Source organism: Heterodontus francisci, chromosome 16, assembly GCF_036365525.1.
Source record: "Heterodontus francisci isolate sHetFra1 chromosome 16, sHetFra1.hap1, whole genome shotgun sequence".
NCBI lineage: Eukaryota > Metazoa > Chordata > Chondrichthyes > Heterodontiformes > Heterodontidae > Heterodontus > Heterodontus francisci.
The window spans coordinates 100,848,076-100,875,275 of record NC_090386.1 but is presented as its reverse complement, the minus strand read 5'-3'; the positions used below and the strand labels follow the sequence as shown (position 1 = coordinate 100,875,275).

Below are 27,200 nucleotides of genomic sequence, written 5' to 3'. Positions count from 1 at the left end.
CGAGAAGCTGCATGGAAGTTTTCCTCCCAGCTGTGATCAGAATTAGGTTCCATGCTTTCTCTTTTCAACATGTCACTTTTATAAAAATCATCATTTAATGTGTACTAATTTTTTAAGAGTACTTATCCATGGTGGGGAGATTTAAATTTTCCAATCCTCACGAGCCTGTGAGTGGGCAACAGGAATCAGTAAAATTGTAACACCCTGTTCTGCCGACACTGACTAAACCATGTGTCTTCAACACTTGCTATGCTTCAGCTTCATCAGCTGCTCTACAATAGTACCCCCACAAACGTCCTGTAGAATCTGCGGTGTCGTGCTGATTGAAAGGGGCCTTTTTCTGGACCATATTGCTGCGAGTTTGGGTCTGTACGCCGCTGCCTCATTGTGAGCGTTCAGCTCCTTCTATATGTTGCAACTGAGGTGGGAGGAATGCACTGTTTATTCTAGTTCCACTTCTCTCACAGGTCACAACATATTGCATTTTTCCCAGTTACCTAAACAGTCAATCATAGACTCTACTTTTATCCCAGAATAAAACACACCAATCAGGTTTCTTTAATAAACAACCAAATTATCAGTTTATTATAAAACAAGGCTTAACCAGCAACGAAACAAAGCATTAGCACACAGATTGTAATATGAAAGTTCCCTTTTTACTTTAGCCCCACACACACACACACCGGTTAACCAAATAATAGAGATTTACTCGTTAGAGCTCTATTATGAAAAAAAGCAGGGAAAAAGAATACTTTGGCCCAGTACTTGCTAATTCTTGGAGAAAAAAGGAGATATGGAAAGATATCAGATGTCTCTTTTCTGGTTTGGCGTCTCAAATACGCAGAGACGGCTGTCACTGGGATCTTCCTAGAAAGGTTCTTTTCATAGAAACATAGAAAACAGGAGCAGCACTAGGCCATTCGGCCCATCTAGCCTGCTCTACATTCATTATGATCAAAGAACAGTACAGCACAGGAACAGGCCATTCGGCCCTCCAAGCCTGCGCCGATCTTGATGCCTGCCTAAACGAAAACTTTCTGCACTTCCAGGGACCGTATCCCTCTATTCCCATCCTATTCATATATTTGTCAAGATGCCTCTTAAACGTCGCTATCGTACCTGCTTCCACCACCTCCCCTGGCAGCAAGTTCCAGGCACTCACCACCCTCTGTGTAAAGAACTTGCCTCGCACATCCCCTCTAAACTTTGCCCCTCTCACCTTAAACCTATGTCCCCTAGTAACTGACTCTTCCACCCTGGGAAAAAGCTTCTGACTATCCACTCTGTCCATGCCACTCATAACTTTGTAAACCTCTATCATGTCGCCCCTCCACCTCCGTCGTTCCAGTGAAACCAATCCGAGTTTATCCAACCTCTCCTCATAGCTAATGCCCTCCAGACCAGGCAACATCCTGGTAAACCTCTTCTGTACCCTCTCCAAAGCCTCCACGTCCTTCTGGTAGTGTGGCGACCAGAATTGCACGCAATATTCTAAGTGTGGCCTAACTAAGGTTCTGTGCAGCTGTGGCATGACTTGCCAATTTTTATACTCTATGCCCCGACCAATGAAGGCAAGCATGCCGTATGCCTTCTTGACTACCTTATCCACCTGCGTTGCCACTTTCAGTGACCTGTGGACCTGTACGCACAGATCTCTCTGCCTGTCAATACTCCTAAGGGTTCTGCCATTTACTGTATACATCCCACCTGCATTAGATCTTCCAAAATGCATTACCTTGTATTTGTCCGGATTAAACTCCATCTGCCATTTCTCTGCCCAAGTCTCCAACCGATCTATATCCTGCTGTATCGTCTGGCAATCCTCATCACTATCCGCAACTCCACCAACCTTTGTGTCGTCCGCAAACTTACTAATCAGACCAGCTACATTTTCCTCCAAATCATTTATATATACTACAAAGAGCAAAGGTCCCAGCACTGATCCCTGCAGAACACCACTAGTCACATCCCTCCATTCAGAAAAGCACCCTTCCACTGCTACCCTCTGTCTTCTATGACTGAGCCAGTTCTGTATCCATCTTGCCAGCTCAACTCTGATCCCGTGTGACTTCACCTTTTGTACCAGTATGCCATGAGGGACCTTGTCAAAGGCTTTACTGAAGTCCATATAGATAATAGCCACTGCCCTTCCTTCATCAATCATCTTTGTCACTTCCTCAAAAAACTCAATCAAATTAGTGAGACACGACCTCCCCTTCACAAAACCATGCTGCCTCTCGCTAATACGTTCGTTTGTTTCCAAATGGGAGTAAATCCAGTCCTGAAGAATCCTCTCTAATAATTTCCCTACCACTGATGTAAGGCTCACCAGCCTATAATTTCCTGGATTATCCTTGCTACCCTTCTTAAACAAAGGAACAACATTGGCTATTCTCCAGTCCTCTGGGACCTCACCTGTAGCCAATGAAGATGCAAAGATTTCTGTCAAGGCCTCAGCAATTTCTTTCCTTGCTTCCCTCAGTATTCTGGGGTAGATCCCATCAGGCCCTGGGGACTTATCTACCTTAATGCTTTGCAAGACACCCAACACCTCCTCCTTTTTGATAATGAGATGACTGAGACTATCTACACTCCCTTCCCGAGGCTCATCATCCACCAAGTCCTACTTTTTGGTGAATACTGATGCAAAGTACTCATTTAGTACCTCGCCCATTTCCCCTGGCTCCACACATAGATTCCCTTCTCTGTCCTTGAGTGGGCCAACCCTTTCCCTGGTTACCCTCTTTTTATATATGAACAAAGAAAATTACAGCACAGGAACATGCCCTTCAGCCCTCCAAGCCTACGCTGATCCAAATCCTCTATCTAAACCTGTCGCCTATTTTCGAAGGGTCTGTATCTCTTTACTTCCTGCCCATTCATGTATCTGTCTAGATACATCTTAAAAGACGCTATCGTGCCCGCGTCTACCACCTCCGCTGGCAATGCGTTCCATGCACCCACCACCCTCTGCGTAAAGAACTTTCCACGCATATCCCCCTCTAAACTTTTCCCCTTTCACTTTGAACTCATGTCCCCTTGTAATTGAATCCCCCACTCTGGGAAAAAGCTTCTTGCTATCCACCCTGTCTATACCTCTCATGATTTTGTACACCTCAATCAGGTCCCCCCTCAACCTCCGTCTTTCTAATGAAAATAATCCTAATCTATTCAACCTCTCTTCATAGCTAGCGCCCTCCATACCAGGCAACATCCTGGTGAACCTCCTCTGCACCCTCTCCAAAGCATCTACATCCTTTTGGTAATGTGGTGACCAGAACTGCACGCAGTATTCCAAATGTGGCCGAACCAAAGTCCTATACAACTGTAACATGACCTGCCAATTCTTGTACTCAATACCCCGTCCGATGAAGGAAAGCATGCCGTATGCCTTCTTGACCACTCTATTGACCTGCGTTGCCACCTTCAGGGAACAATGGACCTGAACACCCAAATCTCTCTGTACATCAATTTTCCCTGGGACTTTTCCATTTACTGTATAGTTACAGTATAAAAAGCCTTGAGATTATCCTTAATCCTCACCACTGACCACCTCCATGTGCTTACCCATTGTCTCTCGAGATAAGGAGGCCAAAGAAGAAGATCCTTAATCCTGTTTGCCAATGACTTTTCATTACCCCTTTTAGCCCTCCTGACTCCCTTGCTTAAATTCATTTCTACTGTCTTTATATTCCTCAAGGGATTCGTCTGTTCCTAGCCTTCCAGCCCTTACGAATGTTTCCTTTTTCTTTTTGACTAGGCTCACAATATCCCACGTTATCCAAGGTTCCCGAAACTTGACAAACTTATCCTTCTTCCTCACAGGAACATGCTGGTTCTGGATTCTAATCAACTGACATTTGAAAGACTCCCACATGTCAGATGTCGATTTACCCTCAAACAGCCTCCCCCAATCTAAATTCTTCAGTTCCTGCCTAATATTGTTATAATTAGCCTTCCCCCAATTTAGCACCTTCACCCGAGGACTACTCTTATCCTTATCCACAAGTACCGTAAAACTTATGGAATTATGTTCACTGTTCCCGAAATGCTCCCCTACTGAAACTTCGACCACCTGGCCAGGCTCATTCCCCAATACCAGGTCCAGTACGGCCCCATTCCTAGTTGGACTATCTACATATTGTTTCAAGAAGCCCTCCTGGATGCTCCTCACAAATTATGCCCCATCCAAGCCCCTAGCACTAAGTGAGTCCCAGTCAATATTGGGGAAGTTAAAGTCACCCACCACTACAACCCTGTTACATTTACATCTTTCCAAAATCTGTCCACATATCTGCTCCTCTACCTCCCGCTGGCTGTTGGGAGGCCTGTAGAAAACCCCCAACATCGTGACTGCACCCTTCCTATTCCTGAGCTCCACCCATATTGCCTCGCTGCATGATCCCTCTGAGGTGTCCTCCCCCAGTACAGCTGTGATATTCTCCTTAACCAGTAATGCAACTCCCCCACCCCTTTTACATCCCCCTCTATCCCGCCTGAAGCTTCTAAATCCTGGAACATTTAGCTGCCAATCCTGTCCTTCCCTCAACCAAGTCTCTGTAATAGCAACAATATCATAGTTCCAAGTACTAATCCAAGCTCTAAGTTCATCTGCCTTACCTGTTATACTTCTCGCATTGAAACAAATGCACTTCAGACCACCAGTCCCGCTGTGCTCTGCAACATCTCCCTGCCTGCTCTTCCTCTTAGTCTTACTGGCCTTATTTACTAGTTCCCCCTCATTTATTTCACTTGCTGTCCTACTGCTCTCTTCCCACCCCCTTGCCACACTAGTTTAAACCCTCCCGAGTGACGTTAGCAAACCTCGAAGCCAAGATAGTTGTGCCCCTCCAGTTTAGATGCAACCCGTCCTTCTTGTACAGGTCCCATCTGTCCCTGAAGAGATCCCAATGGTCCAGATATCTGAAACCCTCCCTTCTACACCAGCTGTTCAGCCACGTGTTTAGCTGCACTATCTTCCTATTTCTAGCCTCACTGGCACGTGGCACAGGGAGTAATCCCGAGATTACAACCCTAGAGGTCCTGTCTTTTAACTTTCTACCTAACTCCCTAAACTCCCCCTGAAGGACCTAGTCGCTCTTCCTGCCTCCGTCATTGGTACCGATGTGTACCACAACGTCTGGCTGTTCACCCTCCCCCTTCAGAATGCCCCCTGTCCGTTCAGGGACATCTTTGACCCTGGCACCAGGGAGGCAACATACCATCCTGGAGTCTCTTTCACATCCACAGAAGCGTCTATCTGTGCCCCTGACTATAGAGTCCCCGATAACTATTGCCCTTCTGCGCTTTGTCCCACCCTGCTGAACAACAGTGCCAGCCATGGTGCCACTGCTCTGGCTGCTGTTGTTTTACTCTGGTAGGCCATTCCCCCCCCAACAGTATCCAAAACGGTATAATAAAAGCAAAATACCGCGGATGCTGGAAATCTGAAACAAAAACAAGAAATGCTGTAATCACTCAGCAGGTCTGGCAGCATCTGTGGAAAGAGAAGCAGAGTTAACGTTTCGGGTCAGTGATACCTGTTGGAGAGGGGGATAGCCACAGGGGATTCCTGCACTGACTGCCTGCCCCTTCTAGCGGTCACCCATCTATCTGCCTGCACCTTGGGTGTAACCACTTCTCTAAAACTCCTGTCTATGACACTCTCTGCCACCTGCATGCTCTTAAGTGCATCCAGTTGCCGCTCCAACCGATCTGTGAGGAGCTGCAACTGGGTACACTTCCTGCTGATGTAGTCGTCCGGAATGCTGGAAGCGTCACGGACCTCCCACATCTCACAGGTGAAGCACTTCACCCCTCTAACTGACATTTGTAGCACTAGTTAATAAATTAATTTAAGATAAATAAATACTTATTAAATCCTTATTAAATTGTTATAACTATGGTCCCTAGTGCTAGATTCCTACTATAAATATTAAATGCTAACTAAATACAGTAATCTCCTCCCTCTGGTTTAGTTACTCTACTTATTAATTAGGGTTTTAATCAATTTTTATCAATGTTTTATTTTCAAATTCAGTAAAAAAAAATCCCTACCAGCCAATCAGGTCACAACTTTCCTGTGACATCACTTTCAGTTTTTTTTTACCAGAGGTAAGTTTTTTATACTTACTCCGCCCTCCGAGTCTTCTCCCAGTCAGCTGTGTTCTTTGGAAGCTCTGGGCTCCCCTCAGTCTGAGGACAGGTAGGAAATGAAAGGAGCTGCTCGCTCTCTCCTTACCAAACTTCCACTGTAGCACTCTAGTGCAAACAAAGTCAGCACTGTAAGATGGCTCACTTTTATACTGACTGGCTCTAGCCCCCTGAAAACTGGTTTAAGCCAATTCTCTAATTAACAAGGTGCAGCTGCAAGCAGAACCTGAGTGAACCCTGTTTAAAGCTGGTCTAAAACTCACCTTCTCCAACCCTAACAGCAACTGTTAAGTTGATCTGCTAAATAAAAGACAGATTAGATTTGGCTGATCATCCAGCTCAGTAACCTGTTCCCACTTTCTCCCCATACCCTTTGATCCCTTTAGACCCAAGAGCAAATCTTATTCCTTCTTGAAAACATAAAATGTTTTGGCCTCAGCTGCTTTCTGTGGGAGCAAATTCCACAGGCTCACCACTCTCTGGGTAAAGTGATTTCTCCTCATCTCAGTCCTGAAAGGTTTACCCCGTATACTTAGACTATGACCCCTGGTTCTAGACTCCCCCACCATCGGGAACATCCTTCCTGCATCTACCCTGTCAAGTCCTGTTAGAATTTTGTAGGTTTCTATGAGATCCCCCCTCACTCTTCTGAACTCCAGCGAATATAATCCTAACCGACTCGATCTCTCTTCATATGTCAGTCCTGCCATCCCAGGAATCAGTCTGGTAAACTTCGCTGCACTCCCTCTATAGCAAGAACATCCTTCCTCAGATAAGGAGACCAAAACTGCACACAATATTCCAGGTGTAGCCTCACCAAGGCCCTGTATAATTGCAGCAAGACATCCCTGCTCCTGTACTCGAATCCTCTCGCTATGAAGGCCAACATACCATTTGCCTTTTTTACCGTCTGTTGGACCTGCATGCTTACCTTCAGCGACTAGTGTACGAGAACACCCAGGTCTCACTGCATATTCCCCTCTCTCAGTTTATAGCCGTTCAGATAATCTGCCTTCCTGTTTTTGCTACCAAAGTGGATAACCTCACATTTATCCACATTATACTGCATCTGCCATGCATTAGCCCACTCACTCAATTTGTCCAAATCACCCTGAAGCCTCTCTGCATCCTCCTCACAACTCGCTCTCCCACCCAGTTTTGTGTCATCTGCAAATGTGGAGATATTACATTTAGTTCCCTCATCTAAATCATTAATGTATTTTGTGAATAGCTGGGGTCCTAACACCGATCCCTGCGGTACCCCACTAGTCACTGCCTGCCATTTGGAAAAAGATCCATTTATCCCTACTCTTTGTTTCCTGTCTGCCAACCAATTTTCTATCCATCACAATACACTACCCCCAATCCCATGCGCTTTAATTTTACAAGCTAATCTCTTATGTGGGACTTTGTCGAAAGCCTTTTGAAAGTTCAAATAAACCACATCCACTGACTCCCCCTCATCAACTCTACTAGTTACATCCTCGAAGAATTCTAATAGATTAGTCAAGCATGATTTCCCTTTCGTAAATCCATGCTGACTCTGTCTGATTCTACCACTGTTCTCCAAGTGCTCTGCTATAAAATCTTTGATAATGGACTCTAGAATTTTCCCCACTACCAACATCAGGCTGACTGGTCTATAATTCCCTGCTTTCTCTCTACCTCCCTTTTTAAATAGTGGGGTTACATTAGCGACCCTCCAATCTGTAGGAACTGTTCCAGAGTCTATAGAATCTTGGAAGATGACCACCAATGCATCCACTATTTCTAGGGCCCCTTGCTTAAGTACTCTGGGATGCAGACCATCAGGCCCTGGGGATTTATCGGCCTTCAATCCCATCAATTTCCCCAACACCATTTCTCTACTGAGACTGATTTCCTTCAGTTCCTCTCTCTCACTAAGCCCTGTGTTCCTCAACATTTCTGGTATGATATTTGTGTCCTCCTTTGTGAAGACAGAACCAAAGTATGCATTTAGTTGGTCAGCCATTTCTTTGTTCCCTATAATAAATTCCCCTGTTTCTGACTGTTAGGGACCTACATTTGTCTTCACCAATCTTTTTCTCTTCACATACCTATAGAAACTTTTACAGTCAGTTTTTATGTTCCCCGCAAGCTTGCTCTCAGAGTTATACAACACAGAAACAGGCCCTTCGGCCCATCATGTCTGTGCCGGCCATCAAGCACCTACCTATTCTAATCCCATTTTCCAGCACTTTGCCCGTAGCCTTGTATGCTACAGCGTTTCAAGTGCTCATCTAAATACTTTTTAAATGTTGAGGTTTCCTGCCTCTACCACTACTTCAGGCAGTGCGTTCCAGATTCCAACCACCCTCTGGGTGAAAAAAATTTTCCTCAAATCCCCTCTACACCTCCTGCACCTTACCTTAAATCTAAGCCCCCTGGTTATTGACCTCTCCATTACGGGAAAAAGTTTCTTCCTATCTAACCTATCAATGCCCCATATAATTTTGTATACCTCAATCATATTTCCCCTCAGCCTTCTCTGCTCCAAGGAAAACAAGCCTAGCCTTTTCTGTCTCGCTTCATAGCTGAAATGCTCCAGCGCCAGGCAACATCCTGGTGAATCTCCTCTGCACCCTCTCCAGTGCAATCACATCCTTCCTATAGTGTGGTGCCCAGAACTGTACACAGTACTCCAGCTGTGGCCTAACTAGTGTTTTATACAGCTCCATCATAACCTCCCTGCTCTTCTATGCCTCAGCTAATAACGGCAAGTATCCCATATGCCTTCCTAACCACCTTATCTACCTGTGCTGCTGCCTTCAGTGATCTATGGACAAGTACACCAAGGTCCCTCTGACTATCTGTACTTCCGAGGGTCTGACCATCCATTGTATATTCCCTTGCCTTGTTAGTCCTCCCAAAATGCATCACCTCACACTTCTCAGGATTAAATTACATTTGCCACTGTTCCACTCATCTTACCAGCCCATCTATATTGTCCTGTTGACTAAGGCTTTCCTCCTCGCTATTTACGACACCACCAGTTTTCGTGTCATCTGCGAACTTGCTTATCATACCTCCTGTATTCACGTCTAAATCATTAATGTACACTACAAACAGCAAGGGTCCCACCACCGATCCCTGCAGTACACCACTGGTCAGAGGCTTCCACTCGTGAAAACAACCCTTGAGCATTACCATTCAAGGCTATGGGCCAGGTGCTGGCAAATGGGATTAGGTAGACAGGTCTGGTGTCTTTAATGCATCGGTGCAGACTCATTGGGCCGAAGGGCCTCTTCTGCACTGTATTATTCTGTGATTCTGTGAATTTGCCAAATTGCCCTGGATCCCATCGGCTCTTATCATCTTAACCAATCTCCCATGCGGGACCTTATCAGAAGCCTTAATGAAGTCCATGTAGACTACATCAACTGCTTTACCCTTATCTGCACATTTCGTCACCGCCTCAAAAAATTCAATCAAATTAGTCAGACACAAACTGCCCCTGACAAAGCCATGCTGACTATCCCTGATTAATCCCTGCCTCTCCAAGTGGAGATCAATTCTGTCCCTGCTACCCTTCTTAAATAATGGTGCCACATTCACTGTCCTCCTCTGGTACCTCTCCTGTGGCCAGAGGGGATTTGAAAATTTGTGTCAGAGGCCCTGTTATCTTCTCCCTTGCCTCACATAACAGCCGGGATACATCTCATCAGGGCCTGAGGATTTATCCAGTGTTAAGCCTGCTAAAACAGCTAATACCTCCTCCCTTTCAATGCTAATATGTTCAAGTATATCACAATCCCCCTCCCTGATCTCTACACCGACATCATCCTTCTCCATAGTGAACACAGATGAAAATTAATCATTTAAAACCTCACCTTTGTCTTCCGGCTCTACACACAGATTGCCACTTTGGTCCCTAATGGGCCCTACTCTTTCCCTGGTTATCCTCTTGCCCTTAATATACTTATAACACGCCTTGGGATTTTCCTTTATCTTGCCTGCCAGTGTTTTTTCATGTCCCCTCTTTGCTCTCCTAATTACTTTTTAAAGTACCCCCCTACACCTTCTATACTCCTCTAGGGCCTCTGCTGTTTTCAGCCCCTGAATCTGCCGTAAGCCGCCTCTTTTTTTTTCCAATCCTCTATATCCCTTGACATTCAGGGTTCCTTGGACTTGTTGGTCCTACCCTTCACCTTAATGGGTACATGTTGGCTCAGAACTCTCACTATTTCCTCTTTGACTCCCACTGATCTGATGTCGACTTTCCTACCCCCCACATAGTCATCTATGTTGTTTATATAAATGACAAACAATAGGGGACCCAGCACAGATCCCTGTGGTATGCCACTGGACACTGGCTTCCAGTCACTAAAACAGCCGTCTGTCGTCACTCTCTGTCTCCTACAGCTAAGCCAATTTTGAATCCACCTTATCAAGTTACCCTGTATCCCATGTGCATTTGCTTTCTTGATAAGCATCCCATGTGGGACCTTGTCAAAGGCTTTGCTGAAATCCATGTAAACTACATCAACTGCACTACCCTCATCTACACACATGGTCACATGCTCAAAAAATTCAATCAAATTTGTTAGGTATGACCTCCCACTGACAAAGCCATGCTGACTGTTCCTAAACAAATTTTGCCTCACCAAGTGGAGATAGATTCTCTCCTTCAGAATTTTCTCCAATAGTTTCCCTACCACTGACATGAGACTCACTGGTCTATAGTTCCCTGGCTTATCGCTACAACCTTTCTTAAATAGTGGAACCACATTAGCTGTTCTCCAGTCCTCTGGCACTTCCCCCATGGCCAGAGAGGAATTAAAAATTAGGGTCAGAGCCCCTGCAATCTCCACCCTCGCCTCCCACAGCATCCTGGGACACAAATTGTCCGGACCTGGAGATTTGTCTACTTTTAAGCCTTCCAAAACCTCCAATACCTTGTCACTCCCTATGACAATTTACTCAAGAACCTCACGGTCTCTCCCTCCAAGATCCATATCTACATCCTCATTCTCTTGGGTGAAGACAGATGTGAAGTATTCGTTCAACACCCTACCAATATCCCCTGGCTCCACCCACAGATTTCCCCCTTGGTCCCTAATGGGTCCTACTCTTTCCCTCGTTATCCTCTTCCCATTGATGTACTTGTAGAATATCTTGGGATTTTCCCTACTTTTACCAGCCAGAGCTATCTCATATCCCCTCTTTGTTCCCCTGATTGCTTTCTTAAGCGCCATCCTACACTTTCTGTACTCCATTAATGCTTCCGTTGATTTGCTCTCCTTGTATTTGCTAAAAGCCTCTCTTTTCCTTCTCATCGTACCCTGAATGTTTCTGGTCATCCATGGTTCTCTGGGCTTGTTGCTCCACCTGTTACCCCAGAGGGAACATGTTGGGCCTGTACCCTCCCCATTTCCTTTTTGAATGCCCCCCATTGCTCTTCTGTAGATTTCCCGACAAGTAACTCTTTCCAGTCTACCTTGGCCAGATCCTGCCTTATTTTACTAAAATTCGCTCTCCCCCAATCCAAACCCTTTTTTTGCAACTTGTCTATTTCTTTCTCCATAACAAGCTTAAATTGTACCATGTTGTGGTCTCTATCACCAAAATGCTCCCCCACCAACACATCAACCACCTGTCCCCAGTTGGATCCTCTACATATTGAGCTAAAAAGTTCTCCTGTATACATTTTAAGAACTCCACTCCATCTAAGCCCTTAACACGATGACTATCCCAATTAATGTTGGGAAAGTTGAAATCACTTAATATAATGACCCTATTATTTTTACACACCTCTGCGAATTGCGCACATATTTGCTCCTCAATTTCCCGCTGACTATCTGGGGGTCTATAATAAACACCTAGCAATGTGGCTGTCCCATTTTTTTAATTCCTAAACTCTACCCTTAAAGAGGGGCATCCATTGTTCATGGTATTTCTCCTGTAGCTGGCGAAGGGAGAACAGCATGTCAATGGTGGATCTCTCTGCTCGAAAGCCGCACTGTGCCTCAGGGTAGACACGCTCAGCCAGCTTCTGGAGCCTGTTTAAAGCGACTCGAGCGAAGACTTTCCCTACTATGCTGAGCAGGGAGATTCCACGGTAGTTGTTGCAGTCACTGCGGTCACCCTTGTTCTTATAGAGGGTGATGAGATTGGCATCGCGCATGTCCTGTGGTACTGCTCCCTCATCCCAGCACAGGCAAAGCAGTTCATGGAGTGCTGAGAGTATAGCAGGCTTGGCACACTTGATTATTTCTGGGGTAATGCCGTCCTTTCCAGGGGCTTTTCCACTGGTTAGAGAATCAATGGCGTTACTGAGCTCCGATTTTGTTGGCTGTTCGTCCAGCTCATCCATGACTGGCAGAGACTGGGCTGCATTGAGGGCGGTATCAGTGACATCATTTTCCCTGGAGTACAGTTCTAGGTAGTGCTCCACCCAGCGGTCCATTTGCTTGCTTGGGTCAGTGATCGTTTTCCCTGATTTAGATTTGAGGGGGGTGATCTTCTTGATGGTTGGCCCAAAAGCTCTCTTCATGCCATCATACATTCCTCTGATGTTTCTGATGTCGGAGGCCAGCTGAATACGACTGCATAGGTGTTGCCAGTAGTCGTTTGCACAGCACCTGACTGTTATTTGCGCAGTGCTTCTGGCTGCTTTAAGTGCTAAGGATGTTAACTCACTAGGGACTTTCTTGTAGTTCAGCAGTGCAGTGCGCTTGGCAGCTATGACTGGTTCCATCTCTTCAAAGTGAGATTGAAACCAGTCTGCATTCTGCTTCACGTTTGCCAAAGGTGGTCATTGCTGAGTCATCGGTGGCATCTCTGATGTGGGCCCACTTGGTCGCTGCATCCCCTGCAGGAGTGTTTTGAATGAGTACAGCTCCAACAATACTCAAGAAACTCGACATCATCCAGGTCAAGCAGCCCGCTTGCTTGGCACCCCATCGACAAACATTCACTCCCTCCACTACTGACGCATAGTAGCAGCAGTGTGTACCATCTAAAAGATGCACTGCAGGAACACACCAAGGCTCCTTAGACAGCACCTTCCAAACCCGCAACCTCTACCACCTTGAACGGCAGGGGCAGCAGATCTATGGGAACACCACCACCTGTAAATTCCCCTCTGAACCGCATATCATACTGACCTGGAATTATATCACCGTTCCTTCACTGTCACTGGGTCAAAATTGTGGAACTCTTCCTAACGGCGCTGTGGGTGTATCTACCTCACATGGACTGCGACAGTTCAAGGGGCAGCTCACCACTACCTTCTCAAGGGCAATTAGGGATGAGCAATAAATGCTGGCCTAGTCAGCGATGCCCACATCCCACGAGCAAATAAAAAAAGAGGTTGTACTGGAGAAATTAATTGGGCTGAAGGTTGATCAGATATTCTACATCCCAGAGTGTTGAAAGAGATAGCTATGGAGATAGTGGATGCATTGGTGATCATCCAGAATTCTATAGATTCTGAAACGGTTCCTGCCGATTGAAAGTAGCAAATGTCACCCCACTATTTACGAAGGGAGGGAGAGAGAAAACAGGGAACTACAGACCTGTTAGCCTTACATCAGTAGTAGGGCAAATGCTAGAATCTATTCTAAAGGATGTGATACTTGGATAATAATGATCTGATTGGGCATAGTCAACACGGATTTATGAATGGGAAATCATGTTTGACACACCTGTTGGAGTTTTTTGAGGATGTTAATAACAGAATTGATAAAGGGGAGTCGGTGGATGTGGTATACTTGGATTTTCAGAAGGCTTTTGATGAAGTTCCCCACAGGAGATTGGTTAGCAAAATTAAGGCACATTGGATAGGAGGTAATATACTGGCATAGATTAAGGATTGGTTAACAGGCAGAAAACAGAGAGTAGGAATAAACGGGTCATTCTTGTGTTGGCAGGCTGTGACGAGTGGGGTACCACAGGGGTCAGTGCTTGGGCCCCAGCGGTTCACAATATATATCAATGATTTAGATGTGGGGACCAAATGTAGTATTTCCAAGTTTGCGGATGACGCAAAACTAGGTGAGAATGTGTTGTGAGGAAGATGCAAAGCGGCCTCAAGGGGATTTAAACAGACATAGTGAGTGGGCAAGAACATGGCAGATAGAATATAATGTGGAAAAATGAGGTTATCCACTTTGGTAGGAGGAATAGATGCACAGAGTATTTCTTAAATGGTAAGAAATTAGAAAATGTAGATGTACAAAGGGACCTGGGCGTCCTTGTCAATAAGTCACTGAAAGCTAAGATGCAGGTGCAGCAAGAAATTAAGAAGGCTAATGGTATGTTGGCCTTTATTGCAGGAGAATTTGAGTACAGGAGTAGTGAAGTTTTGCTTCAGTTGTATAGAACCTTGGTTAGACCACACCTGGAGTACTGTGTGCAGTTTTGGTCCCCTTACCTTAGGAGGGATATTCTTGTCATAGAGGGAGTGCACCGAAGGTTCACCAGACTTGTTCCCGGGATGGTGGGACTGTCCTATGAAGAGAGATTGGGGAAACTGGGCCTGTATTCTCGAGTTTCGAAGTATGAGAAGTGATCTCATTGAAACCTACAAAATACTTAAAGGGATAGACAGGGTAGATGCAGGTAAGATGTTTCCCCTGGTTGGGGAGACTAGAGCCAGGGGACACAATTTCAAAATAAGGGGAGAGCCACTTAGGACTGATTTGAGGAGAAATTTCTTTACTCAGAGGGTTGTGAATCTTTGGAATTCTCTACCCCAGAGGGCTGTGGAAGCTCAGTCATTGAGTATGTTTAAAGCAGAGATTGACCGATTTCTAAATACCAATGATATAAAGAGATATGAGGATAGTGTGGGAAAAAGGCATTGAAGTGGATGATCAGCCATGATTGTATTGAATAGCGGAACAGGCTTGATGGGCTGAATGGCCTACTCCTGCTCCTATGTTACAGTGACTGCTCTCATCAACTGACATCAGAGCTTTCTGTTGAACACTGTTTATCGGTACCTGGGAAGAAGAGCACAGAATGTGCTGTGGGTCATGGGGTTCCACGGAAGGATATAATCGCCGGAATAGACATACAATGATGGAACCAACGCGAGTAATTAACATGCTTGATCTCATCCCTGCCAGCCTACCTGCTGTAGATGTTTCTTCAGGATAGCATTAGAGTACCCGCTGCATAATCCTTGTAAAAACTGTCTAATTTTCATAACACTGTCCCCCGTCAGATAGTGTGGCACTGCCACTGCAGACCAACAGATCCAGCAGCCTAAACGTCCGCATCCGCGAAGTACTCTGGGCCATCAGCAGCATGTCGTCATAATCTGTAACCTCCTGACCCATCAAATCCTTCATGTCATCTGTTATCAAGCAAGGAACTCAGTGGGGGATTATAGAAGACCACGCTAGGCATTACTTCGGATGAAGTACCAATGATGGGAAATGAAGGCTACATAAACATCCGAAAGCCCAGCACGTGAGCGGGCTAAAATGTTGATGAGCAGGATAGGTAGAAGCAACTCATCGCAAAATTGTGCTGAAGTTTGAAAGTAGAGGGTGGATAGGAGATGCTCCAGGCATGGGTGAGAGCTTTTGTAAGGAATGAGGTGAGTGATGTTTGATAAATGCAAGTTGTTGCGATAGAGATGGCAGTAAATGATCTTTAAGATGGAAAGGCAATGTCAGGAGCACAGGCATTGCGAGCGAGGAGTGAACAGCTGGGAAGTCAATTTCATCGGGAGTTTCGGTGGAGCAGGGACTGCTGGGTAAGTAGAAACCTATATATTTGGGCTGTTTCTGAACCCGAGACACTACCCTTGTAGTGTCTCCCGCCCGCCGCCCTCCTCTTACCAAAAAAAAGGACTCTGTTGTGTGTAGGTCAGGTAAGGCTTTTTCTATTTCTCTTCTTGTTTTATCGTGTGATTGGTTAAAAACTTGGGAATTTAGAATAGTGGGAATGGAGGTTAAGGCAGTTGAATGTTCCTCCTGCAGAATGTGGGAGGTAAGGGTCGCCAAGGGTGTCCCTGCTGACTGCATCTGCGGGAAGTGCACCCAGCTCCAGCTCCTCGAGGACCGCGTTAGGGAACTGGAGCTGGAGGAACTTCGGATCATTCGGGAGGCGGAGGGGATTATTGAGAGGTTATCGGGAGGCAGTCACACCTCAGGTAAAAGAAGAAGGTAGATGGGTTACCGTCAGGGGAAGGAGAGGGAACCAGCAGGCAGTGCAGGGATCCCCTGTGGCCGTTTCCCTCAACAACAGGTATACCGTTTTGGATACAGTTGGGGGAGACGACTTACCAGGGGTAGGCAATGGGATACAGGTCTCTGGCGCAGAGTCTGTCCCTGTTGCTCAGAAGGGAAGGGGGAAGAGGAGCAGAGCATTAGTCATTGGGGACTGCATAGTTAGGGGAACAGATAGGAGGTTTTGTGGGAACGAGAGAGACTCACGGTTGGTGTGTTGCCTCCCAGGTGCCAGGGTACGTGATGTCTCGGATCGTGTTTTTGGGATCCTCAAGGGGGAGGGGGAGCAGCCCCAAGTCGTGGTCCACATAGGCACCAACGACATAGGTAGGAAGACAGATGGGGATTTAAGGCAGAAATTCAGGGAGCTAGGGTGGAAGCTTAGAGCGAGAACAAACAGAGTTGTTATCCCGTGCCACGTGCTAGCGAAGTGAGGAATAGGGAGAGAGAGGAGTTGAACACGTGGCTGCAGGGATGGTGTAGGAGGGAGGGTTTTGGTTTCCTGGATAATTGGGGCTCTTTCTGGGGTAGGTGGGACCTCTACAAACAGGATGGTCTTCACCTGAACCAGAGGGGTACCTGGGGGGGAGATTTGCCAGTGCTCTTCGGGGGGGTTTAAACTAATTCAGCAGGAGGATGGGAACCTAAATTGTAGTTCCAGTGTGCAGGATGTTGAGAGTAGTGAGGTCAGGGATAAGGTTATCAGGACACAAGAGGGCACTGGCAAGCAAGAGCTTGGTTTAAAATGTGTCTACTTCAACGCCAGGAGCATCCGGAATAAGGTGGGTGAGCTTGCAGCATGGGTTGGTACCTGGGATCTCAATGTTGTGGCCATTTCAGAGATATGGGTAGAGCAGGGACAGGAATGGATGTTGCGGGTTCCGGGATTTAGATGTTTCACTAAGAACAGAGAAGATGGTAAAAGAGGGGGAGGTGTGGCATTGTTAATCAAGGAAAGTATTACAGCGGCAGAAAGGACGTTTGAGGACTCGTCTACAGAGGTAGTCTGGGCCGAGGTTAGAAACAGGAGAGGAGAGGTCACCCTGTTGGGAGTTTTCTATAGACCTCCAAATAGTTCCAGAGATTTAGAGGAAAGGATAGCAAAGATGATTCTTGACAGGAGCGAGAGTAACAGGGTAGTGGTTATGGGGGACTTTAACTTTCCAAATATTGACTGGAAATACTATAGTTCGAGTACTTTAGATGAGTCTGTTTTTGTCCAGTGTGTGCAGGAGGGTTTTCTGACACAGTATGTAGACAGGCCAACTAGGGGCGATGCCACATTGGATTTGGTACTGGGTAATGAACTCGGCCAGGTGTTAGATTTAGAAGTTGGTGAGCACTTTGGTGATAGTGATCACAATTCGGTTAGGTTTACCTTAGCGATGGGCAGGGACAGGCATATACAGCAGGGCAAAAATTATAGCTGGGGGAAAGGAAATTATGATGCGATTAGGCAAGATTTAGGATGCGTAGGATGGGGAAGGAAACTGCAGGGGATGGGCACAATCGAAATGTGGAGCTTATTCAAGGAGCAGCTACTGCGTGTCCTTGATAAGTATGTACCTGTCAGGCAGGGAGGAAGTTGTCGAGCGAGGGAGCCGTGGTTTACTAAAGAAGTTGAAGAGCTTGTCAAGAGGATGAGACGTGAAGGCTCAGTTAGGGCGCTTGAGAGTTACAAGCTAGCCAGGAAAGATCTAAAGGGAGAGATAAGAAGAGCAAGGAGAGGACACGAGAAGTCATTGGCGGATAGGATCAAAGAAAACCCTAAGGCTTTCTATAGGTATATCAGGAATAAAAGAATGACTAGAGATAGGTTAGGGCCAATCAAGGATAGTAGTGGGAAGTTGTGTGTGGAATCGGAGGAGATAGGGGAAGTGTTAAATGAATATTTTTCGTCAGTATTTACAGTGGAGAAAGAAAATGTTGTCGAGGAGAATACTGAGATACAGACTACTAGGCTAGATGGGATTGAGGTTCACAAGGAGGAGGTGTTAGCAATTTTGGAAAGTGTGAAAATAGATAAGTCCCCTGGGCCAGATGGGATTTATCCTAGGATTCTCTGGGAAGCCAGGGAGGAGATTGCAGAGCCTTTGTCCTTGATTTTTATGTCGTCATTGTCGACAGGAATAGTGCCAGAAGACTGGAGGATAGCAAATGTTGTCCCCTTGTTCAAGAAGGGGAGTAGAGACAGCCCTGGTAATTATAGACCTGTGAGCCTTACTTCAGTTGTGGGTAAAATGTTGGAAAAGGTTATAAGAGATAGGATTTATAATCATCTTGAAAAGAATAAGTTCATTAGCGATAGTCAGCACGGTTTTGTGAAGGGTAGGTCGTGCCTCACAAACCTTATTGAGTTTTTTGGCAAGGTGACCAAACAGGTGGATGAGGGTAAAGCCGTGGATGTGGTCTATATGGATTTCAGTAAGGCGTTTGATAAAGTTCCCCACGGTAGGCTATTGCAGAAAATACAGAAGTATGGGATTGAAGGTGAATTAGTGCTTTGGATCAGAAATTGGCTAGCTGAAAGAAGACAGAGGGTGGTGGTTGATGGTAAATGTTCATCCTGGAGTATAGTTTCTAGTGGTGTACCGCAAGGATCTGTTTTGGGGCCACTGCTGTTTGTCATTTTTATAAATGACCTGGATGAGGGTGTAGAAGGGTGGGTTAGTAAATTTGCGGATGACACGAAGGTCGGTGGAGTTGTGGATAGTGCCGAAGGATGTTGTAGGTTACAGAGGGACATAGATAGGCTGCAGAGCTGGGCTGAGAGATGGCAAATGGAGTTTAATGCGGAAAAGTGCGAGGTGATTCACTTCGGAAGGAGTAACAGGATTGCAGAATACTGGGCTAATGGGAAGATTCTTGGTAGTGTAGATGAGCAGAGAGATCTTGGTGTCCGGGTACATAAATCCCTGAAAGTTGCCACCCAGGTTAATAGAGCTGTTAAGAAGGCATATGGTGTGTTAGCTTTTATTAGTAGGGGGATCGAATTTAGGAGCCACGAGGTCATGCTGCAGCTGTACAGAACTCTTGTGCGGCCGCACCTGGAGTATTGCGTGCAGTTCTGGTCACCGCATTACAGGAAGGATGTGGAAGCTTTGGAAAAGGTGCAGAGGAGATTTACTAGGATGTTGTCTGGTATGGAGGGAAGGTCTTACGAGGAAAGGCTGAGGGACTTGAGGTTGTTTTCGTTAGAGAGAAGGAGGAGAAGAGGTGACTTAATCGAGACATATAAGATAATCAGAGGGTTGGACAGGGTGGATAGTGAGAGCCTTTTTCCTCGGATGGTGATGGCAAACACGAGGGGACATAGCTTTAAGTTGAGGGGTGATAGATATCGGACAGATGTCAGAGGTAGTTTCTTTACACAGAGAGTAGTAGCGGCGTGGAACGCCCTGCCTGCAACAGTAGTAGACTCGCCAACTTTAAGGGCATTTAAGTGGTCATTGGATAGACATATGGATGAAAATGGAATAGTGTAGGTCAGATGGTTTCACAGGTCGGCGCAACATCGAGGGCTGAAGGGCCTGTACTGCGCTGTAATGTTCTAGTGGAAATACAGCTCACTGAGCTAGCAAATGGTCTGGTTGAAGTGGAGTCAGTGATCAAGGAGGGAGGTGGCGTTGGCGGTGAGCGTACAGAGTTTGTACTGGGGCGAAAGGAAAAGGATCTGATCCTTTCAGTGTTTAGCTGGAGGAAATTACCGTTCATCCAAGACTGGATGTTCAAAAATCAGTCTGATAGCAAAGAGGACCTGGAGTAAACCAAGGGAGCAGATTGACGGAGCTGGGTGTCATCAACATGTGTGTGGAAGCTGACCCTCTATCTGCAGATTACGATTGTCAGGGACCAGGAGGCGAGGTAGCCGAGGATGGATCCTTGTGGGATTTCCACAGTAATGATGCAGGTCCCAGGAGAGAAATCTCGGGAGTCGAGGGTGAGGCGGAGCAGGCCCGAAAGAGGAGTTGAGGCCTGGGACAGATCAGCCATGATCTTATTGAATGGCGGGGCAGGCTTGAGGGGCTGAATGGCCTACTCCTCCTCCTATTTCTTATTGCTGTGGCAATGATTGGCTAGATATGATTAGAACCAAGTGATGTACTGCCTGCAAGATGCTCTGCAGCTGAATTAAATGTATATTCACCTCCTTTGCTTTCCATGGGTCAATATCCTGGAATTCCCTAACACATTGTAGAAGCACCATCAGCACAGGGGCTGCAGAAGCTCAAGGAGAAGGCCCACAATCACCTCAGAGAAGCACGCTGCAATTTCTCTGCCTTTCACCCCCATGCCCCCACCCTCCCATACCTCTTCCCCGCCCTCTTCCCCTACCACACTACTTTGGAGCATCCCATCCTTACAGCTTGTCTAAGTGAGATTGCCTGATTAGTGCTGAATCCTGGGCATTGGAAGTGCTATGACTGTTTGTTTTAAACTGTCAGTCTTAATTTATTTAATCCTAATCTTCAGCGAGGAAGAGACTTTAATCCCCATTGAGCTTGCTTTGAACCCAGGTTTGAAAAGTGAAGGGAGTGAATTATTTATTTCAGTACCCAGGGACACCACACAGATCTGTCTGTAACTGTGTGAATCAGGTTTGTCCTCATATGATGTCTGTTACCATTTTAAAATGGAACTAATGATTTATATTGAAGGGTTTTTTTTCCTGGCAAGCCAGAAACTAAACTAGTGCCTATTTATAATTGTGCAGTAACACCAAACCTGGCTATTGTGCTGTTGATCACACCAAGAAATGGTTCTTACTTGAACCTGTTCAGGGTAAACGGTGCATTATTCAGTCTTGGCCTAATCAGTGCACTTGTCTTCTCCAGGTAACCGACATGGATTAATGGTCCCTAATAACACAACAGATCAAGAGTTGCAGCATATCCGCAATTGCCTTCCAGACTCCGTGGCCATCCAGAGAGTTGAGGAACGTCTTTCTGCACTCGGCAACGTTATCGCCTGTAATGACTATGTAGCCCTGGTGCACCCGGACCTTGACAGGGTATGCGTGGTTTATTTGGGGTTATTTTGTGGGGCGTTTTTATTGAAAAGTGCACAGTGAAGGATGCCTTGATTGATAGATCAGACAGGCAGGGCCTTGGTTTAATGTTTCATCAACAGCACAGCCCTTCTGACAGTCTCAGTTAGGTTACGTGCTCAAGTTCTGGAGTAAGACTGGAACCCTCCTGTCCCTAAGGTGTGAATGAAGCTAAATGAGCCATGTTCTAAAACCAGAACTGGAGTCTACAGAGAACCAAGTTCCCTTCAAATCTGTTTCCTCCTTATATTGCAGAACCACCTCAAGTAGCAACCATGTACCTTTGTCATACGAACATATGAATTAGGAGCAGGAGTAGGCCACTCGGCCCTTTGAACCTGCTCCGCCATTCAATAAGATCATGGCTGATCGGATTGTAACCTAAATTCCACATTCCCGCCTACTCCCAATAACCTTTCACCCGCTTGCTTATCAAGAATCCCACACGGAAGAGTGTCTGCAGAGACTCATCTACAGGCTTGCGGCTGCCTGCAACGAATTTGACCTAACCATCAGTTTCAAGAAAACTAACATCGTGGGACAGGACATCAGAAATGCTCCATCCATCAATATCGGCGACCACACTCTGGAAGTGGTTCAAGAGTTCACCAACCTGGGCTCAACCATCACCAGTAACCTGTCTCTTGATGCAGAAATCAACAAGCACATGGGAAAGGATCTGCTGCTGTGTCCAGACTGGGCAAGAGGGTGTGGGAAAATGGCGCACTGACACGGAACACAAAAGTCCGAGTGTTTCAAGCCTGTGTCCTCAGTACCTTGTTCTACGGCAGCAAGGCCTGGACAACGTATGCCAGCCAAGAGCAGCGTCTCAACGCATTCCATCTTCGCTGTCTCTGGAGAATCCTTGGAATTAGGTGGTAGGACCGTATCTCCAATGCAGAAGTCCTTAAGGCAGCCAACATACCAAGAATGTATGCCCTACTGAGCCAGCGGCACTTGAGATGGCTTGGCCATGTGAGCCGCATGAAAGATGGAAGGATCCCCAAGGACGTATTGTACAGCGAGCTCGTCACTGGTATCAGACCCACCGGCAGTCCCTGTCTCCGCTTTAAAGACGTTTGCAAATGTGACATGAAGTTCTGCGACATTGACCACAAGTCGTCGGAGCCAGTTGCCAGTGATCACCAGAGCTGGCGGACAGCCATAAAGGCGGGGCTGAAGATAGGTGAGTCGAAGAGACTCAGCAGTTGGCAGGAAAAGAGACAGAAATGCAAGGAGAGAGCCAACTGTGTAACAGCCCCGACAACCAACTTCACCTGCAGCGCCTGTAGAAGAGTCTGTCACTCTAGAATTGGTCTTCATAGCCACTCCAGGCGCTGCTCCAAAAAACACTGACCACCTCTATGTGAATACCCATTGTCTCTCGAGAGGAAGGAAGGAAGGAACTCCAGATGTGGTCTCACCAATGCCCTGTATAACTGAAGCATAACATCCTTACTTTTGTATTCAATTCTCCTCACAATAAATGATATTCTATTAGCTTTCCTAATTACTTGCTGAACCTGCATACTAACCTTTTGTGATTCATGCACTAGGACACCCAGATCCCTCTGCGTCTCGGAGCTCTGCACTTTCTCACCATTTAGATAATATGCTTTTTTACTCTTGCCAAAATGGACAATTTCACATTTTCCCATATTATACTCCATTTGCCAGATCTTATCCCACTCACTTATCCTATTTATATCCCTTTGTAGCTTCCTTATGTCCTCTTCACAACTTACTTTCCTACCTATCTTTCTGTCGTCATTTATATAAATTGTAAAACGTTGAGGCCCCAGCACTGATCCCTGCGTCACACAACTCAATACATCTTGCCAACCAGAAAATGAACTATTTATTTAGTTATTTTTATTCCTTTGTGGATGTGGGCGTCACTGGCAAGACCAGCGTTTGTTGCCCTCCAATTGCCGTTGACAACTGAGTGGCTTGCTCAGCCATTTCAAAGGGCAGTTAAGAGTCAACCACATTGCTGTGGGTATGGAGTCACATGCAGGCCGGACCGGGTAAGGATGGTCGATTTCCTTCCCTAAAGTACGTTATTGAGCCAGATGGGTTTTTACAACAATCGATAGTTTCACGGCACTGTTACTGAGACTAGCTTTCAATTCCAGATTTTTATGAATTAATTGAATTTCGATTCCACCAGCTGTCATGGTGGGATTTGAACCAGTGTCTCCAGTGCATTGCCTGGGTTTCTGGATTACTAATTCAGTGACATGACCACTACGCCACTGGTGGCAATTTATGCCTACTCTCTGTTTTCTGTTAGCAATCTTCCCATAGTGTGGTGGCCAGAACTGTACATAGTACTCCAGCTGTGTCTAACTCGCGTTTTATACAGCTCCAATATAACCTCCCTGCTCTTATATTCTATGCCTCGGCTAATAAAGGCAAGTATCCCATGTGCTTTCCTAACCACCTTATCTACCTGTGCTGCTGCCTTCAGTGATCTATGGACAAGTACACCAAGGTCCCTCTGACCCTCTGTACTTCCTATGGTCCTAGCATCCATTGTATATTCCCTTGCCTTGTTAGTCCTCCCAAAATGCATCACCTCCCACTTCTCAGGATTAAATTCCATTTGCCACAGCTCCGCCCATGTTACCAGCCCATCTATATCGTCCTGTAATCTGAGGCTTTCCTCTTCACTATTTGCGACACCACCAATTTTGGTGTCCTCTGCGAACTTACTGATCATACCTCCTATATTCAAGTCTAAATCATTAATGTATACTACAAACAGCAAGGGTCCCAGCACTGATCCCTGTGGTACACCACTGGTCACAGGCTTCCACTCGCAAAGCCAGTTTTGGATCCAATTTGGCAAATTGCCCTGGATCCCATGGGCTCTTACCTTCTTAACCAATCTCTCATGCGGGACCTTATCAAAAGCCTTACTGAAGTCCATGCAGACTACATCAACTGTTTTACCCTCACCTACACATTTCGTCACGGCCTCAAAATATTCAATCAAGTTAGACACGATCTGCCCCTGACAAAGCCATGCCGACTATCCCTGATTAATCCTTGCTTCTCCAAGTAGAGATTAATCCTGTTCCTCAGAATTTTTTCCAATATTTTCCTAACCACTGATGTTAGACTCACTGGCCTGTAATTACCTGGTTTATCCCTCCTACCCTTCTTGAATAATGGTACCGCATTCGCTGTCCTCCAGTCCTCTGGTACGTCTCCTGTGGCCAGAGAGGATTTGAAAATTTGTGTCAAAGCCCCTGCTATTTCCTCCCTTGCCTCACATAACAGCCTGGGATACATCTTATCAGGGCCTGGGGATTTATCCACTTTTAAGCCCTGCTAAAACAGCTAATACTTCCTCCCTTTCAATGCCAATATGTTCAAGTATATCACAATCCCCCTCCCTGATCTCTACACCTACATCGTCCTTCTCCTTCCACAGATGAAAAGTAATCATTTAAGTCTCTGGGTCAGGAAATGGAAGGGAGGGAGGAACTCAAGAAAATTATAATCACCAGGGAAGTGGTACTGAACAAATTGTTGGAGCTGCAGGTTGACAAGTCTCTGGGTCCTGATGGACGTCATCCTAGGGTCCGAAAAGAAGTGGCTAGTGAGATAGTTGATGCGTTGGTTTTAATTTTCCAAAATCCCCTCGATTCGGGGAAGGTTCCATTAGAATAGAAAACAGCCTTTATTCAAAAAGGGAGGGAGACAGAAAGCAGGAAACTGGAGGCCAGTTGACAACATCTGACATAGGGAAAATGTTAGAAGCTATTAAAGACGTTATGGCAGGGCACTTGGAAAAATTCAAGGTAATACGCTAAAGTCAACATGGTTTTCTGAAAGAGACTTATTGGAGTTCTTTGAAGAGGTAACATGCTGTGGATAAAGGGGAACTGGTGGATGTACTGTACTTAGATTTCCAGAAGGCATTTGATAAGGTACCACATCAAAGTTTATTGCAGAAAATAAAAGCTCATGGTGTAGGAGGTAATATATTGGCATGGATTGAAGATTGCTAACAGAAAACAGAGAGTAGGCATAAATTGCCACCAGTGGCGTAGTGGTCATGTCACTGAATTAGTAATCCAGAAACCCAGGCAATGCCCTGGAGACACTGATTCAAATCCCACGATGACAGCTGGTGGAATCTAAATTCAATTAATTCATAAAAATCTGGAATTGAAAGCTAGTCTCAGTAACAGTGCCATGAAGATTGTTGTAAAAACCCATCTGGCTCAAAAATGTACTTTAGGGAAGGAAATCGACCATCCTTACCCGGCCATCCTTATCCTCCGGCTCCCCACGCACATTATCACTTTGGTCCCTAATGGGCCCTACTCTTACCCTGGTTATCCCCTTGCCCTTAATATACTTATAAAATGCCTTAGTTTTTCCTTTATCTTGCTCACCAGTGTTTTTTCATGTCCTCTCTTCGCTCTCCTAATTACTTTTTTACGTACCCCCCTACACTTTCTATACTCCTCTAGTGTCTCTGCTGTTTTCAGCGCTCTGAATCTGCCATAAGCCTCCTTTTTTTTCCTGATCCAATCGTCTATATCCATGGACATCCAGGGTTCCCTGGACTTGTTGGTCCTACCCTGCACCTTAATGGGTACATGTTGGCTCTGAACTCTCACCATTTCCTTTTTGAATGATTCCTACTGATCTGATGTCGACTTTCCTACAAGTAGCTGCTCCCAGTCCACTTTGGCCAGATCCTGTTTTATCATATTGAAATCGGCCTTCCCCCAACTCAATACCTTTATTTCCGGTCCATCTTTGTGCTTTTCCATAACTACCTTAAATCTTAGAGTTATAGTCACTATCCCTGAAATGCTCCCCCACCGACACTTCTACCACTTGTCCGGCTTCATTCCCTAGGATTAGGTCCAGTACTGCCCCTTCTCTTGTAGCACTATCTACGTACTGGCTCTCCTATATGCATTTTAAGAATTCCGCCCCCTTTAAGCCTTTTGCACTCAGACTATCCCAGTTGATATTGGGGAAGTTGAAATACCCTACTATTATTACCCTATTATTTTTACACCTACATATCTGCTCCTCTATCTCTCCCTGACAGTTTGGAGGCCCGCAGTACACTCCCAGCCAACCGATTGCCCCCTTTTTGTTTTTAGGTTCTACCCATATGGCCTCATTTGAGGAACCTTCTAAGATATCATCCCTCCTTACTGCAGTAATTGACTCCTTGATCAACAGTGCAATGCCACCTCCTCTTTTACCCCCTCATGCCTGAAGATTCTATACCCTGGAATATTGAGCTGCCAGTCCTGCCCCTCCCCCAACCATGTCTCAGTGATAGCAATAATAATATAATGCCATGTGTTAATCAACACCCTCAATTCATCTGCCTTACTAGTAAGACTCCGTGCATTAAAATAGATGCAATCCGGCATTGCATTTTTCACTTGTGCCTTAACAAGTCTATATTTGCTCTGCCTTTCAGACTGACTCAGTTTCTCTTCTATGTTTGACTGTGCATCACCCCTACTGTACCTCCACTCTGTATCCCATCCCCTTGCCAAATTAGTTTAAACCCCCTCCCCCAACAGCACTAGCAAACCTCCCAGCAAGGATGTTGGTCCCGTTCCGGTTCAGGTGCAACCCGTCCAACTTGTACAGGTCCCACCTTTGCCAGAAACAGACCCAGTGATCCAGGAAACTAAAGCCCGCCCTCCCTCCTGCACCATCTCCTCAACCACGCATTCATCTGCTCTATCCTCCTATTCCTATGCTCACTAGCACGTGTCACCGGGAGTAATCCAGAGATTACAACCTTT

The 27,200-nt window shown here is 45.9% G+C and overlaps 1 protein-coding gene across 1 annotated transcript in view; it reads left to right on the top strand.

The window, feature by feature from the left end:
• The window catches only part of eif6 (eukaryotic translation initiation factor 6), a 161,083-nt gene that overhangs the window by 31,443 nt on the left and 102,440 nt on the right, over window positions 1-27,200 (top strand). Inside the window, exon 3 of the mRNA XM_068048745.1 lies at window positions 21,191-21,366. Within this exon, the coding sequence (XP_067904846.1) occupies window positions 21,191-21,366 (176 nt within the window). The remainder of the gene's footprint in view (window positions 1-21,190; window positions 21,367-27,200) is intronic.